Source organism: Arachis hypogaea, chromosome 13 (assembly GCF_003086295.3).
Source record: "Arachis hypogaea cultivar Tifrunner chromosome 13, arahy.Tifrunner.gnm2.J5K5, whole genome shotgun sequence".
Lineage (NCBI taxonomy): Eukaryota > Viridiplantae > Streptophyta > Magnoliopsida > Fabales > Fabaceae > Arachis > Arachis hypogaea.
Window position 1 is genome coordinate 16,896,704 of NC_092048.1, and position 13,697 is coordinate 16,910,400.

Genomic DNA, 13,697 nt, shown 5'->3' on the forward strand with positions numbered 1-13,697 from the left:
AACAGATGTTAGTTAATCTTAATTAAATTTTTAATCATTCTAATTTATTGATGAATTACATTTCTTTTAATAATTACATTACTAATCTGAAATATAAAAAAAAAAAGGTGATACATATATAAAAAAAGAAAACAAACTTAAAAAAATCATATTAAAAAGTTTAAAAATAACATATCCATAAAGAATAATCATAATATATAAATTGAGACCACAATTTAAATTTCTCTAAAACTAATTTAATCAACTACCAATATTAGAACTAAATTATTTAAATAATATTTAATCTATTCTAATCCTTAGATACATATAGATTAGAGTCATTCTCGTAACAACCAACCGAAATAACATCATAAGATTGAATACTTAGAATCGGTACAAATTCAGACTATCTTCTTGTTAAAATTGTCAAATTAAATTTACTTTTATTATCTTTAATGGCATTGCATTAATGCACCAAAAGACCGGTAGTTTCTGAAAAAAATACAATATGTTATAAAATTATTCTTAATACAAAAAGCTTAAGAGAAAAAAATTTAAATATAGTACCAATCTTTGAATTGCATCTTCAAATTTGGTACGAATTTTTCAAAATTGAACCTAAATTGAGGAAATTCGATCTCATTATATGCTTCACTTCGAATATTTTTGGACAAACTAGAAAACGTAGAGGGGATGTGACTTGAACTTGACCTACAATGCTCCTTAGAAACAATTGTCCAATCAAAAAAGAATAACAGATTAGAAAAAAAAAATGCTTTGATTCTTAGACTTAGACTCACTAACCACAAAGAAACACTATATATAGCCTTTAGTAGTACAAAAATAATTATAGAAATTAATTATTGCAATATCAATTTACCACTACGAACGTTAGTATCATATTTATAACAATTAGAATTATAAATTTATGTTTAACTTTTATATAATTTTAATATATTAAGTAGATTAAGTAGATATATAAATAAACATATTACTGTTTCATCATCTTGTCCAAAGTTTGTTCTTCATATTATTGGTCAGGCAAAGGATGATGCCAAGAGAAGTGCCCTTCAGTGCACTCCAGGGGTTCTAAAGGTCTTGTTATCATTTTCACTCTGCCATCCTTTTTCAATCTGATGGAAGAGGCTCTTGTAACCCCCCTCCCCCCCTTTTTTTTTCTTCTCTCTAAAAAGGACTCCAAAGTCAAGTCTAGTGCCTAATAATGGTTCAGAAAATAACTTCAGTTTGGTAAGATAGAATTTACTTTCAAGAAAATGCAACATGGAAGATGAATCAGAGATTAGTGCCTAATACTTCCTGATATTTTTATACCCTCAATGTGTTGTATATTTAGTCACTATCAACATAATAACTACTTAAGCAAGTGCAATAGTTGGATTATACTTGATCAGCAGTGGATCCATGTACTATATATTAGTACAAGAGAATCCAAAACACAAAAAGGAAACAAATACATGCATGCATACATACTAACATACACATGTATAAAAAGACTCCTTTTCAAATCAGAACAATGATCCTGACATCACACAGCATCGAGGACATTACCAGAAGCATTCATGAGAAGTTCCTCACACAGCATAATCAGCAATGAAGCCTGAAATATCATCTTCATCAAAATCTGCATTACATTAAAAATGAATAACTCTAACTACTTATAAAAGACCACCATTAAGAACAACTTTGTAGAGCAAAACACAACTCCCTAGATAAACAAAAGTATAGAGCCAGAACTCAACTCATTCTTTCCGCTTGGAAACAGATTTCTAATGTCTTAATTTATTTTGGCTCAAACCCTATTTGGTGTTTACAATTTAACTCATAATTGGAATTGAGCTTCTGAATCCAAATACTTGAAATGCCTATTAGAAATGGTGTGCCTTTCTCTAAAAACATGCTTCCCTTGGTCAATCCATCAATCTAGTTGCCTACATGGATAATATTGCCATACATGTAATCATTGTAAAGGCCAAAAGAGATAGAAAGTAAACAATAGAACTAGAAGAGTTAAGGTAGGAATGAATTAGTGTGAAATCACCCCTTCCCAGTTATAGAATTATACTGGAAATGCAGGAAATTATAGAGCAGAAAAACACTATGCAGGAAATTACATGTATAAGCAGAACATCTTTAAGACAGACAACAAAAGCAGAGAAAAGAACAAGTTATTAATGAAGTGGAGTTTTCAGATTCCATAAATGTCTGAGAGGGGAAAACCTCTTAAAAATCATGAGTTTTACACCAAATAGAGGCCAAATACACCAATTAGTGGCACAGATAGCACACTACTGCAAAGATTTTGCTTCCTTCCTCCTCCCAAAACCAACTTACCTAGTCAACAAGAACTGCTCCACAGATCTAGAAGACTAGAATACCCAACACATAAATATATAGAATTAGCCATAAAACAAATATTCAACTGATTCTAAACTAGCACTGTACATAATATATATATATCATGGGAAATAGTCTTTAATGTCTTCAAACCCACAATGCATCATTAGTGTTAATCTGTTAAGCACAACTGCCCAAACAAGCGATTTAAACTAGTACTTATATTTAATATTTCCATTTCACAATGCATGGCACGCAATCCCAAATCAAATGAAGAAGGATCTCTTGTAAAAAGGATCAGCATAGTCTCTACATTAAAATAAAGCAAATCATGAATGTCCCACATCGTACTGCTAAAAACCAGCGCTGTATATTCAAATATATGTTACTGTTATCTGAAAAAAAGGCCACTTTGTAATTGAAGTGTTATAAAACAATTGTCATATCCAAAAAATAACCAGTTGATACTACTTTGTAATTCACACACAATGTTATTACATGAAAAATCTAATGTATGATAATTTCTTTCAACTTAAAAGTATTAAGCTTTTATAATTTCCAACCCAAAAAATACATTAACGTATTCCCTAAACCCATCATCATTAGCCAAAAAATAAGATTCTCTAATCTTGTGAAAGGTGTGGCAGGTGAGCAAGCTATCAGACCCGGCTTGATGGCACTTCCCAGCAACTCGGTCTACGTGAAGTGTGTCAGCCACCTTCTCCAAACCGCCATAGAGGCCATTGCAGAACCTCATCACATGCTTCACATCGTAAGTATTTCCCCCAAGCAGCTCTTTCACAAGCTCTAAGAACTCCTCCAAGCGCGTCGGAAGAACACGCTACATCAGAATCTTCACCAAATATCCAATATCATAAGCACCATGGAATGTGACCCATGTCAGTGCTTTGTTGAACAGCAGCCCGGATGCTGCTGCCAACTTCGCAAAATGCACCGAAGAAACTCCAGCCACTGCATTGCGTGCAAAGTCGATGCCCTGGCTGCGTAGGAGTGCCACAGAGTCCTTTGCGTGAATGTCACGCATGAGGTTGAAGTCTCGGAAATTGAACTGCTAGATGTAGTGAGTTCTGTTGTTGGTTCCTAGGTCAGGGAGGTTGCCGTGCTCATCGGAGAGAGTGAGTCCAAGCTGGATGATTTTGAGCGCGTCCACATTGGCCTTCATGACTTGGTAAGTTTCCTCTGGAACAAGACTCCGGTAGTTCTTGTTGCGGGGCTGGATTACTACGCCGGGGAATTCAGTGTCAATAGAGACAAATCTATATTTGTCAATCAGGCTGCTTATGATTCGGAACTCGGAATCAGCGTTGGCAGCCCACACTTGCCTGATCACAACCGAACTGTTGGGACTGGGCTCTAGAAGTGGCAGCCGTTCCACAAACCTTGGCTGAGCGGCGCCATAAAAGGGCGGAAAACCAACAACCATGGGCGGTGGGATAAGAAAAACTCTAGGTGGTTGTTGAAGTTGTTCTCGTTCATCATGGATCCTCGTCATTGTTGTATATATGGTCGTCATACTCTATATTACTGAACCCTGGAAAGCAACTCTGTTAACTTCTTAGAAACTGAGAAAAAGATAGAACAAAAGTATGATTGTTGATCACTTAAGAAGAATAGAAGAGGAAACCAAGATTTTATAAACTAACCGTTTGTTCGACAATATAATAAGCACCAAGAAGATAATATAGAGATGGCTAAGACCTTTTGTTGGACAATACAGTATGAAAGAAGCAAGGAGAGCTACGAGGATTACCAAATCTGGAAGACTTTATATCATTGAAGTTTCTTTTAAAGAAGCAGAAGTTCCAAGAATAAGGAGTCAGGTTCGTTAAAACTTTAAAAGAAACAAAAAAAGGTAAGTAGAAGCTGTCAAGTTATAGTCGTGAATTTTAGAATGCACGTTATAACACTAAGACACTAAATTCCTAGTAAATTTAGGATTTTCACTTACATATTATTGCAAAATTGATTTTAAAATTAAAATATTTTTTGTTTGAAATAAAGAATATATCACATAATATCTTCACATATATCATCTAGAAATAGTTTTGATTATATGATTATTTCCTTATTTAACTAGGAATAGGGTTTTACCGTTATTGTACAATTATATGAAAAAATTATATTATTGAGTGACTCGTTCTTTTTAAACAAATGTAATAACTCGTGTCATGCACATGATAAAACTGAAATTATAATTTTAAATTATTCTATTAAAATTAATTTGAATTGTAATAATTTAATTAATAAATAAATAATATGATGTGCATTATTCGTATTTTTTTAAATATAATATTAAATGTATTAACTCGAATATAGCTATTAAGTGTATAAAAATTATGTTTGAATTATGAATTCTCTAAATAAAATTATTCCGTTTAAAATATTTAAATTATGATTTCAATCGTAAATTACAATTATGATTTAAAAAAATTTTTGATATAATATTATATTTTTTTCTTCATTTTACTATTAATATGTTGATATTGCAAGTCTAAAATACAGTATTTTACTTAATCTTGACTGAAAAAGAAAATAGTTACGTATTTCTATCGTTTAATTTATTTAATACACAATGTGCTAACACTAACGATATTTTAAAAAAATATATATTGATAAAAATAGATATAATATAATTACAAATATAACATAAATAAATAAAATATATAAATAAATGCGAAACCAATATGTTTACTAATGTCTTTGTTAAATTTTATAAATTAGAGAATAAATTATGTATTCGGTTGCTTGGTGATCACATAGATGATCAAGTAATTGATTGTAAATTGATCTCATCGTGTACATCTTATTTTTTTTCTCATTTTTGAATGAAAGCGAGAATTAAGGGAGTAAATAGTAATATATAAAGAAAAAAAATTTGCACCACAACACATGATTATAACCTAAAGAAATATTCATATTAAAATTTTACATACTGCAAATCATGAAAATCAATCACAATGTACTGGTCACTTCTCTCTATTTTTTTACCATGATATGAGTTTTTCTTTTCTAGTCAAGAATCTAATAACATCTAAGTGAACAAAAAAATTGAATTAAAAGTACTAAATTAAGGACAAATGAGTGAATAATATTTCGAACGTGTATAAAATAAAAAGAATTTACTTATTTATTTTATATTCAACGATAAAACTAACAATAGTATATTAATAAAAGGATATACCTTTAAAAAAGTCACAATACAATTTCAAATAATTTCATAAATAAATTATTAAAATTTTTGTCATCGATAAAATGATGCTATTATACAATTTTTTGGCAAAACTTAAAATCAAAAGGAAGATAATTTTGTGTGCGTTAATATAAATTAATTACGTACCAAATAGTAGAATCGTTCATTTGTTTGTTTCAATATATCAGCATGAGCAAGCAAATTAAAATGATTATCCAGAATTTTACGATCATCGACCAAATGTACTATACCTGACTCCATCTTAAAAGATATTTTGCACGTGTGTACAGTCAGAAGATACATTCCGCTTGATTTTTCAATCTCAAAATTTGAGAAGACATAGACTTTTCTTTCTACCAATTCATTCTCAAATATTTTTCTCAAATAATTCTTGATTGAACAATTAATTTTATCGTATTGCAAAATAAATTAAATATAAAAGCTATTAGCATTTATAAAGCTATTAAAAAGAATTGTCTTTGACTTGATTGAATAATGAATTTTATCGTATTGCAAAATAAATTAAATATAAAAGCTATTAGCATTTACAAAGCTATTAAAAAGAATTGTCTTTGACTTGTGAAATGGTGTACTTATAAAATTAACTTAAAATATGAACTACAAATATTTATAAGAATTTAATTTTGATACACTGACAGTGTAAAGTAGTTTTACACGTGTATCTAATTACGTAATAACACATCAATAAAAATAAATACATTTCACATTGACCGCGTGCATGGTCATCTAAAAGAACGGATGTGATTGCACGACTATGTAAAACACTTTACACTGTCAGTGCATCAAAATTAAACTCTATTTATAAATTAAACTTAGCATTACTTGAAAAAATTTAGTAAATGAATCAATTAATCTTATCATCTATTAGAACTATTTCTATGTAAACCGTCTTACTCTTGTCAAACTTGAATGGAACTTTTCATAACCTTATAATCCTTGTCTTTATTTTTCATATTTTCTCTTCGTATAATCTACTATAGGTGATACTATTAATAGGATTGTAGTCAATAGTCATTAGGTATGGAAAAAAAATAAAATAAAGACTATGTGAAAATTATAAATTTTTTAAATAATAAACATGAAAGAAAATTTGTTGCTTATTATATATACTAATAATATATTAATAATTTTAAAAATTTACTAATAATAGTAATAGTTTAAAGATAATTTTACTATAGTTATAATAAATTTAGTTATTACTCTGAATAAATAAAATAAATAATATATTTGAAAACTAAAGAAAAAAAGATTAGCGGTAATTATGTTTAGAATGTTCCCATGTTTTTTTTCATTTTTTTTACTTGCTATTCTTTCACTGCAATGTTAGATAAAAGAAACTCTAATTTAAAATATAATAATAAATATGTCATGTGATGAAAAAATTACAAATTATATATATATATATATATATATATTGCTATATAGGGAGTTAATGCACAAAGATATGTTATCGTAATAAAATATTACACTATGAATAATTATATTTGTCAAATAAATTTATTTATACCCTATATCTATTATATTATTTTATGTAAAATTAAAATCTACTCTTCTAATTTAATATTATATATATTTACTTCTTACATTGTCTAAAATTAAATTAGAATTATGTCTAAAGGCTTAACATGGTAACAGAATATAATTAATATCTAATATTTTAATAATTAAAAACCTAAAATAAGTTAATAGATAATAATAATTAATACCTAAAATTTTAATAAATAAATACCCAAAATAAGTTAATTAAATAACAACAATTAATACCTAAATTATTAAAAAATAATTTTTAATAAATGTGAGGAATAAAAATAAAAAAATTAATAAATAATATTAGTGTTTAAATGAAAGAGTTGATAAAGAATAATAATTATAAGTAAAAATAGTATTTTTATTTTGAAAAAAAAAATACATAAGAAATTGTTTAATAATCCGTGCCATGTACATGATAATAAATTGTTCAATAATTCATACTATGCACGTGATAAGTTTGAAATTATAATTTTAAATGATTTTATTAAAATTAATTTAAATTGTAGTAATTGTGTTTATTTTTTCTTAATCTAGTGTTATATGTATCAACTCTAATATAGTTATTAATCATTTTTGTTAATATATTTTTTTCCTCTAAATTTATGATTTAAAATAACAATTATAAATATTAATAATTAAACAAATTATTATATTATAATTATTTACGTTTTATTCTCAAAATTGAAAACATACTATTTTTTATTTAATAATTTTTTATTTATACTACCGGTATATATTAATCGATTAGTCAATAATTTTTTTATTCGTATGATATATTTATTTATTTTATTTAAATAATTTTAAATATTTTTTATTTAAGTACACATATATTAAGTCACATATATTAATTATTTTTTGATTTTTTTATTATAAATAATTTTTTTAGTCTACAATAATTATACTAATTTTGTTATTCCATTAATACCATCATATGCGTAATAATATTCATAAATCATACTAATTTCCATATATATATATATATATATTAGAATATATTTATTGTTTTATAGTTAATAATTTTTTTTATTTTTAGAATATATTTATTGTTTTAAATAATTCTAAAAACTTCTTTATATTTTTATATATATATATATATATATATATATATATATATATATATATTAGAATATATTTATTATTTTATAGTTAATAATTTTTTTTATTTTTAGAATATATTTATTGTTTTAAATAATTCTAAAAACTTCTTTATATTTATATATATATATATATATATATATATATATATATATATATATATATATATATTGTATGTAAATATATTTAAATCGTATATATTAATTATTTTTTTTTTCATAATTTTTTTTTTTAATCTATAATCATTCAATAATTTTTTTATTCTTTATTATTAATCGTATGTGTAATTTTTATAAATTACAATAATTTCTTTATTTATCTATACATATTTATTAATTTTATTAAATAATTCTAAATATTTGTTTATATATATATATATATATATATAAATTTAAGTCATATATGCTAATTATTTTTTATATATATATGATTATTTTTTTATTCTACAATCGAGTAATAATTTTTTATTTTTTATATCCATGCATATTCCCCAATTTCTTTTCATATGTATGATTAACAAATTTTTTTTAAATGGTGATATTTTAATTTTTTTCTTTCACGTATTTTTATATATTAGTAAGAAAGCAAAACCACGTATTGTGACTCTTTTTCCTTTTTCACGCCTTAATCTTAATTAATCAATCTTGTGGTCAAAACAGATGTTAGTTAATCTTAATTAAACTTTTAATCATTCTAATTTATTGATGAATTACATTTCTCTTAATAATTGCATTACTAATCTGAAATATAAAAAAAAAGGTGATACATATATAAAAAAAGAAAACAAACTTAAAAAAAATCATATTAAAAAGTTTAAAAATAACATATCCATAAAGAATAATCATAATATATAAATTGAGACCACAATTTAAATTTTTCTAACACTAATTTAATCAACTACCAATATTAGAACTAAATTATTTAAATAATATTTAATCTATTCTAATCCTTAGATACATATAGATTAGAGCCATTTTCGTAACAACCAACCGAAATAACATCATAAGATTGAATACTTAGAATCGGTACAAATTCAGACTATCTTCTTGTTAAAATTGTCAAATTAAATTTACTTTTATTATCTTTAATGGCATTGCATTAATGCACTAAAAGACCGGTAGTTTCTGAAAAAAATACAATATGTTATAAAATTATTCTTAATACAAAAAGCTTAAGAGAAAAAAATTTAAATATAGTACCAATCTTTGAATTGCATCTTCAAATTTGGTACGAATTTTTTAAAATTGAACTTAAATTGAGAAAATTCGATCTCATTATATGCTTCACTTCGAATATTTTTGGACAAACGTAGAAAACGTAGAGGGGATGTGACTTGAACTTGACCTACAATGCTCCTTAGAAACAATTGTCCAATCAAAAAAGAATAACAGATTAGAAAAAAAATGCTTTGATTCTTAGATTTAGACTCACTAACCACAAAGAAACACTATATATAGCCTTTAATAGTACAAAAATAATTATAGAAATTAATTATTGCAATATCAATTTACCACTACGAACGTTAGTATCATATTTATAACAATTAGAATTATAAATTTATGTTTAACTTTTATATAATTATAATTAAGATATTTTTTAAATCAGTATAATTATACATTATTCATTAAATGCTAATTGTATTATAATTCTAATAAAGATATTTTTTAAAATAAATTTAGAAGAGAGAATAGCGCCTTTATTTTGAAAAGAAAATAAATTCATGAGAAATTGGCACCTTACTTTCATTAGTTGGAGGAAAATCCAATTTTAGTATATTAAGTAGATTATTTTATATAATTATAATAAAGATATTTTTCTAAATTGGTATAATCGTGCATTATTCATTAAATGCTAATTTTAATATAATTATAATAAAGATATTTTTCTAAAAATAATTTTAGAAAAGAGAAGAGTGCTTTAGTTACATGAAAATAGTACTTTCTAAAAATAAAGATATGTTCCTAAATTAGTATAATTATGTATTATTCATTAAATATTAATTATAATATAATTATAATAAATATATTTTTTATAAAATAATTTAAAATAGAGAATAGAAAAGTTCATTTTAGAGGGAAAACGGAGTTATAAGAGATCGATACGTCACCTTCATTAGTTGGGAGAAAATCCAATTTTAATATATTAAGTAGATTAAGTAGATATATAAATAAACATATTACTGTTTCATCATCTTGTCCAAAGTTTGTTCTTCATATTATTGGTCAGGCAAAGGATGATGCCAAGAGAAGTGCCCTTCAGTGCACTCCAGGGGTTCTAAAGGTCTTGTTATCATTTTCACTCTGCCATCCTTTTTCAATCTGATGGAAGAGGCTCTTGTAACCCCCCTCCCCCCCTTTTTTTTTCTTCTCTCTAAAAAGGACTCCAAAGTCAAGTCTAGTGCCTAATAATGGTTCAGAAAATAACTTCAGTTTGGTAAGATAGAATTTACTTTCAAGAAAATGCAACATGGAAGATGAATCAGAGATTAGTGCCTAATACTTCCTGATATTTTTATACCCTCAATGTGTTGTATATTTAGTCACTATCAACATAATAACTACTTAAGCAAGTGCAATAGTTGGATTATACTTGATCAGCAGTGGATCCATGTACTATATATTAGTACAAGAGAATCCAAAACACAAAAAGGAAACAAATACATGCATGCATACATACTAACATACACATGTATAAAAAGACTCCTTTTCAAATCAGAACAATGATCCTGACATCACACAGCATCGAGGACATTACCAGAAGCATTCATGAGAAGTTCCTCACACAGCATAATCAGCAATGAAGCCTGAAATATCATCTTCATCAAAATCTGCATTACATAAAAAATGAATAACTCTAACTACTTATAAAAGACCACCATTAAGAACAACTTTGTAGAGCAAAACACAACTCCCTAGATAAACAAAAGTATAGAGCCAGAACTCAACTCATTCTTTCCGCTTGGAAACAGATTTCTAATGTCTTAATTTATTTTGGCTCAAACCCTATTTGGTGTTTACAATTTAACTCATAATTGGAATTGAGCTTCTGAATCCAAATACTTGAAATGCCTATTAGAAATGGTGTGCCTTTCTCTAAAAACATGCTTCCTTTGGTCAATCCATCAATCTAGTTGCCTACATGGATAATATTGCCATTACATGTAATGATTGTAAAGGCCAAAAGAGATAGAAAGTAAACAATAGAACTAGAAGAGCTAAGGTAGGAATGAATTAGTGTGAAATCACCCCTTCCCCAGTTATAGAATTATACTGGAAATGCAGGAAATTATAGAGCAGAAAAACACTATGCAGGAAATTACATGTATAAGCAGAACATCTTTAAGACAGACAACAAAAGCAGAGAAAAGAACAAGTTATTAATGAAGTGGAGTTTTCAGATTCCATAAATGTCTGAGAGAGGGAAAAACCTCTTAAAAATCATGAGTTTTACACCAAATAGAGGCCAAATACACCAATTAGTGGCACAGATAGCACACTACTGCAAAGATTTTGCTTCCTTCCTCCTCCCAAAACCAACTTACCTAGTCAACAAGAACTGCTCCACAGATCTAGAACACCCAACACATAAATATATAGAATTAGCCATAAAACAAATATTCAACTGATTCTAAACTAATACTTATATTTAATATTTCCATTTCACAATGCATGGCACGCAATCCCAAATCAAATGAAGAAGGATCTCTTGTAAAAAGGATCAGCATAGTCTCTACATTAAAATAAAGCAAATCATGAATGTCCCACATCGTACTGCTAAAAACCAGCGCTGTATATTCAAATATATGTTACTGTTATCTGAAAAAAAGGCCACTTTGTAACTGAAGTGTTATAAAACAATTGTCATATCCAAAAAATAACCAGTTGATACTACTTTGTAATTCACAGACAAAATGTTATTACATGAAAAATCTAATGTATGATAATTTCTTTCAACTTAAGAGTATTAAGCTTTTGCAATTTCCAACCCAAAAAATACATTAACGTATTCCCTAAACCCATCATCATTAGCCAAAAAATAAGATTCTCTAATCTTGTGAAAGGTGTGGCAGGTGAGCAAGCTATCAGACCCGGCCTGATGGCACTTCCCAGCAACTTGGTCTACGTGAAGTGTGTCAGCCACCTTTTCCAAACCGCCATAGAGGCCATTGCAGAACCTCATCACATGCTTCACATCGTAAGTATTTCCCCCAAACAGCTCTTTCACAAGCTCCAAGAACTCCTCCAAGCGCGTCGGAAGAACACCCCACGTCAGAATCTTCACCAAATATCCAATATCATAAGCACCATGGAATGTGACCCATGTCAGTGCTTTGTTGAACAGCAGCCCGGATGCTGCTGCCAACTTCGCAAAATGCACCGAAGAAACTCCAGCCACTGCATTGCGTGCAAAGTCGATGCCCTGGCTGCGTAGGAGTGCCACAGAGTCTTTTGCGTGAATGTCACGCATGAGGTTGAAGTCTCGGAAATTGAACTGCCAGATGTAGTGAGTTCTGTTGTTGGTTCCTAGGTCAGGGAGGTTGCCGTGCTCATCGGAGAGAGTGAGTCCAAGCTGGATGATTTTGAGTGCGTCCACATTGGCCTTCATGACTTGGTAAGTTTCCTCTGGAACAAGACTCCGGTAGCTCTTGTTGCGGGGCCGGATTACTACGCCGGGGAATTCAGTGTCAATAGAGACAAATCGATATTTGTCAATAAGGCTGCTTATGATTCGGAACTCGGAATCAGCGTTGGCAGCCCACACTTGCCTGATCACAACGGAACTGTTGGGACTGGGCTCTAGAAGTGGCAGCCGTTCCACAAACCTTGGCTGAGCGGCGCCATAAAAGGGCGGAAAACCAACAACCATGGGCGGTGGGATAAGAAAAACTCTAGGTGGTTGTTGAAGTTGTCCTCGTTCATCATGGATCCTCGTCATTGTTGTATATATGGTCGTCATACTCTATATTACTGAACCCTGGAAAGCAACTCTGTTAACTTCTTAGAAACTGAGAAAAAAGATAGAACAAAAGTATGATTGTTGATCACTTAAGAAGAATAGAAGAGGAAACCAAGATTTTATAAACTAACCGTTTGTTGGACAATATAATAAGCACCAAGAAGATAATATAGAGATGGCTAAGACCTTTTGTTGGACAATACAGTATGAAAGAAGCAAGGAGAGCTACGAGGATTACCAAATCTGAAAGACTTTATATCATTGAAGTTTCTTTTAAAGAAGCAGAAGTTCCAAGAATAAGGGGTCAGGTTCCGTTAAAACTTAAAAGAAACAAAAAAAGGTAAGTAGAAGCTGTCAAGTTATAGTCGTGAATTTTAGAATGCACGTTATAACACTAAGACACTAAATTTCTAGTAAATTTAGGATTTTCACTTACATATTATTGCAAAATTGATTTTAAAATTAAAATATTTTTTGTTTGAAATAAAGAATATATCACATAATATCTTCACAGTATCTTTTCAATATATAATAGAGTGTCAGTATCTTT

At 28.2% G+C, this 13,697-nt stretch overlaps 1 protein-coding gene and 1 pseudogene across 1 annotated transcript; both read right to left on the bottom strand.

Moving 5' to 3' along the window:
- Positions 1–2,875: 2,875 nt before the first annotated feature.
- On the bottom strand, positions 2,876–3,847 carry LOC112732809 (probable CCR4-associated factor 1 homolog 11; annotated as a pseudogene).
- An 8,307-nt stretch (positions 3,848–12,154) lies between these two features.
- On the bottom strand, positions 12,155–13,126 carry LOC112732811 (probable CCR4-associated factor 1 homolog 11). The gene has a single exon (XM_025781610.3). It carries the CDS (start codon positions 13,124–13,126, stop codon positions 12,155–12,157), a length of 972 nt encoding a protein of 323 aa, XP_025637395.3.
- Between the last annotated feature and the right edge of the window lie 571 nt (positions 13,127–13,697).

Bases quoted from the DNA above. Each gene is read 5' to 3' on its own strand.
- LOC112732811 (XM_025781610.3), bottom strand. From the start codon at position 13,126: ATGACGAGGATCCATGATGAACGAGGACAACTTCAACAACCACCTAGA.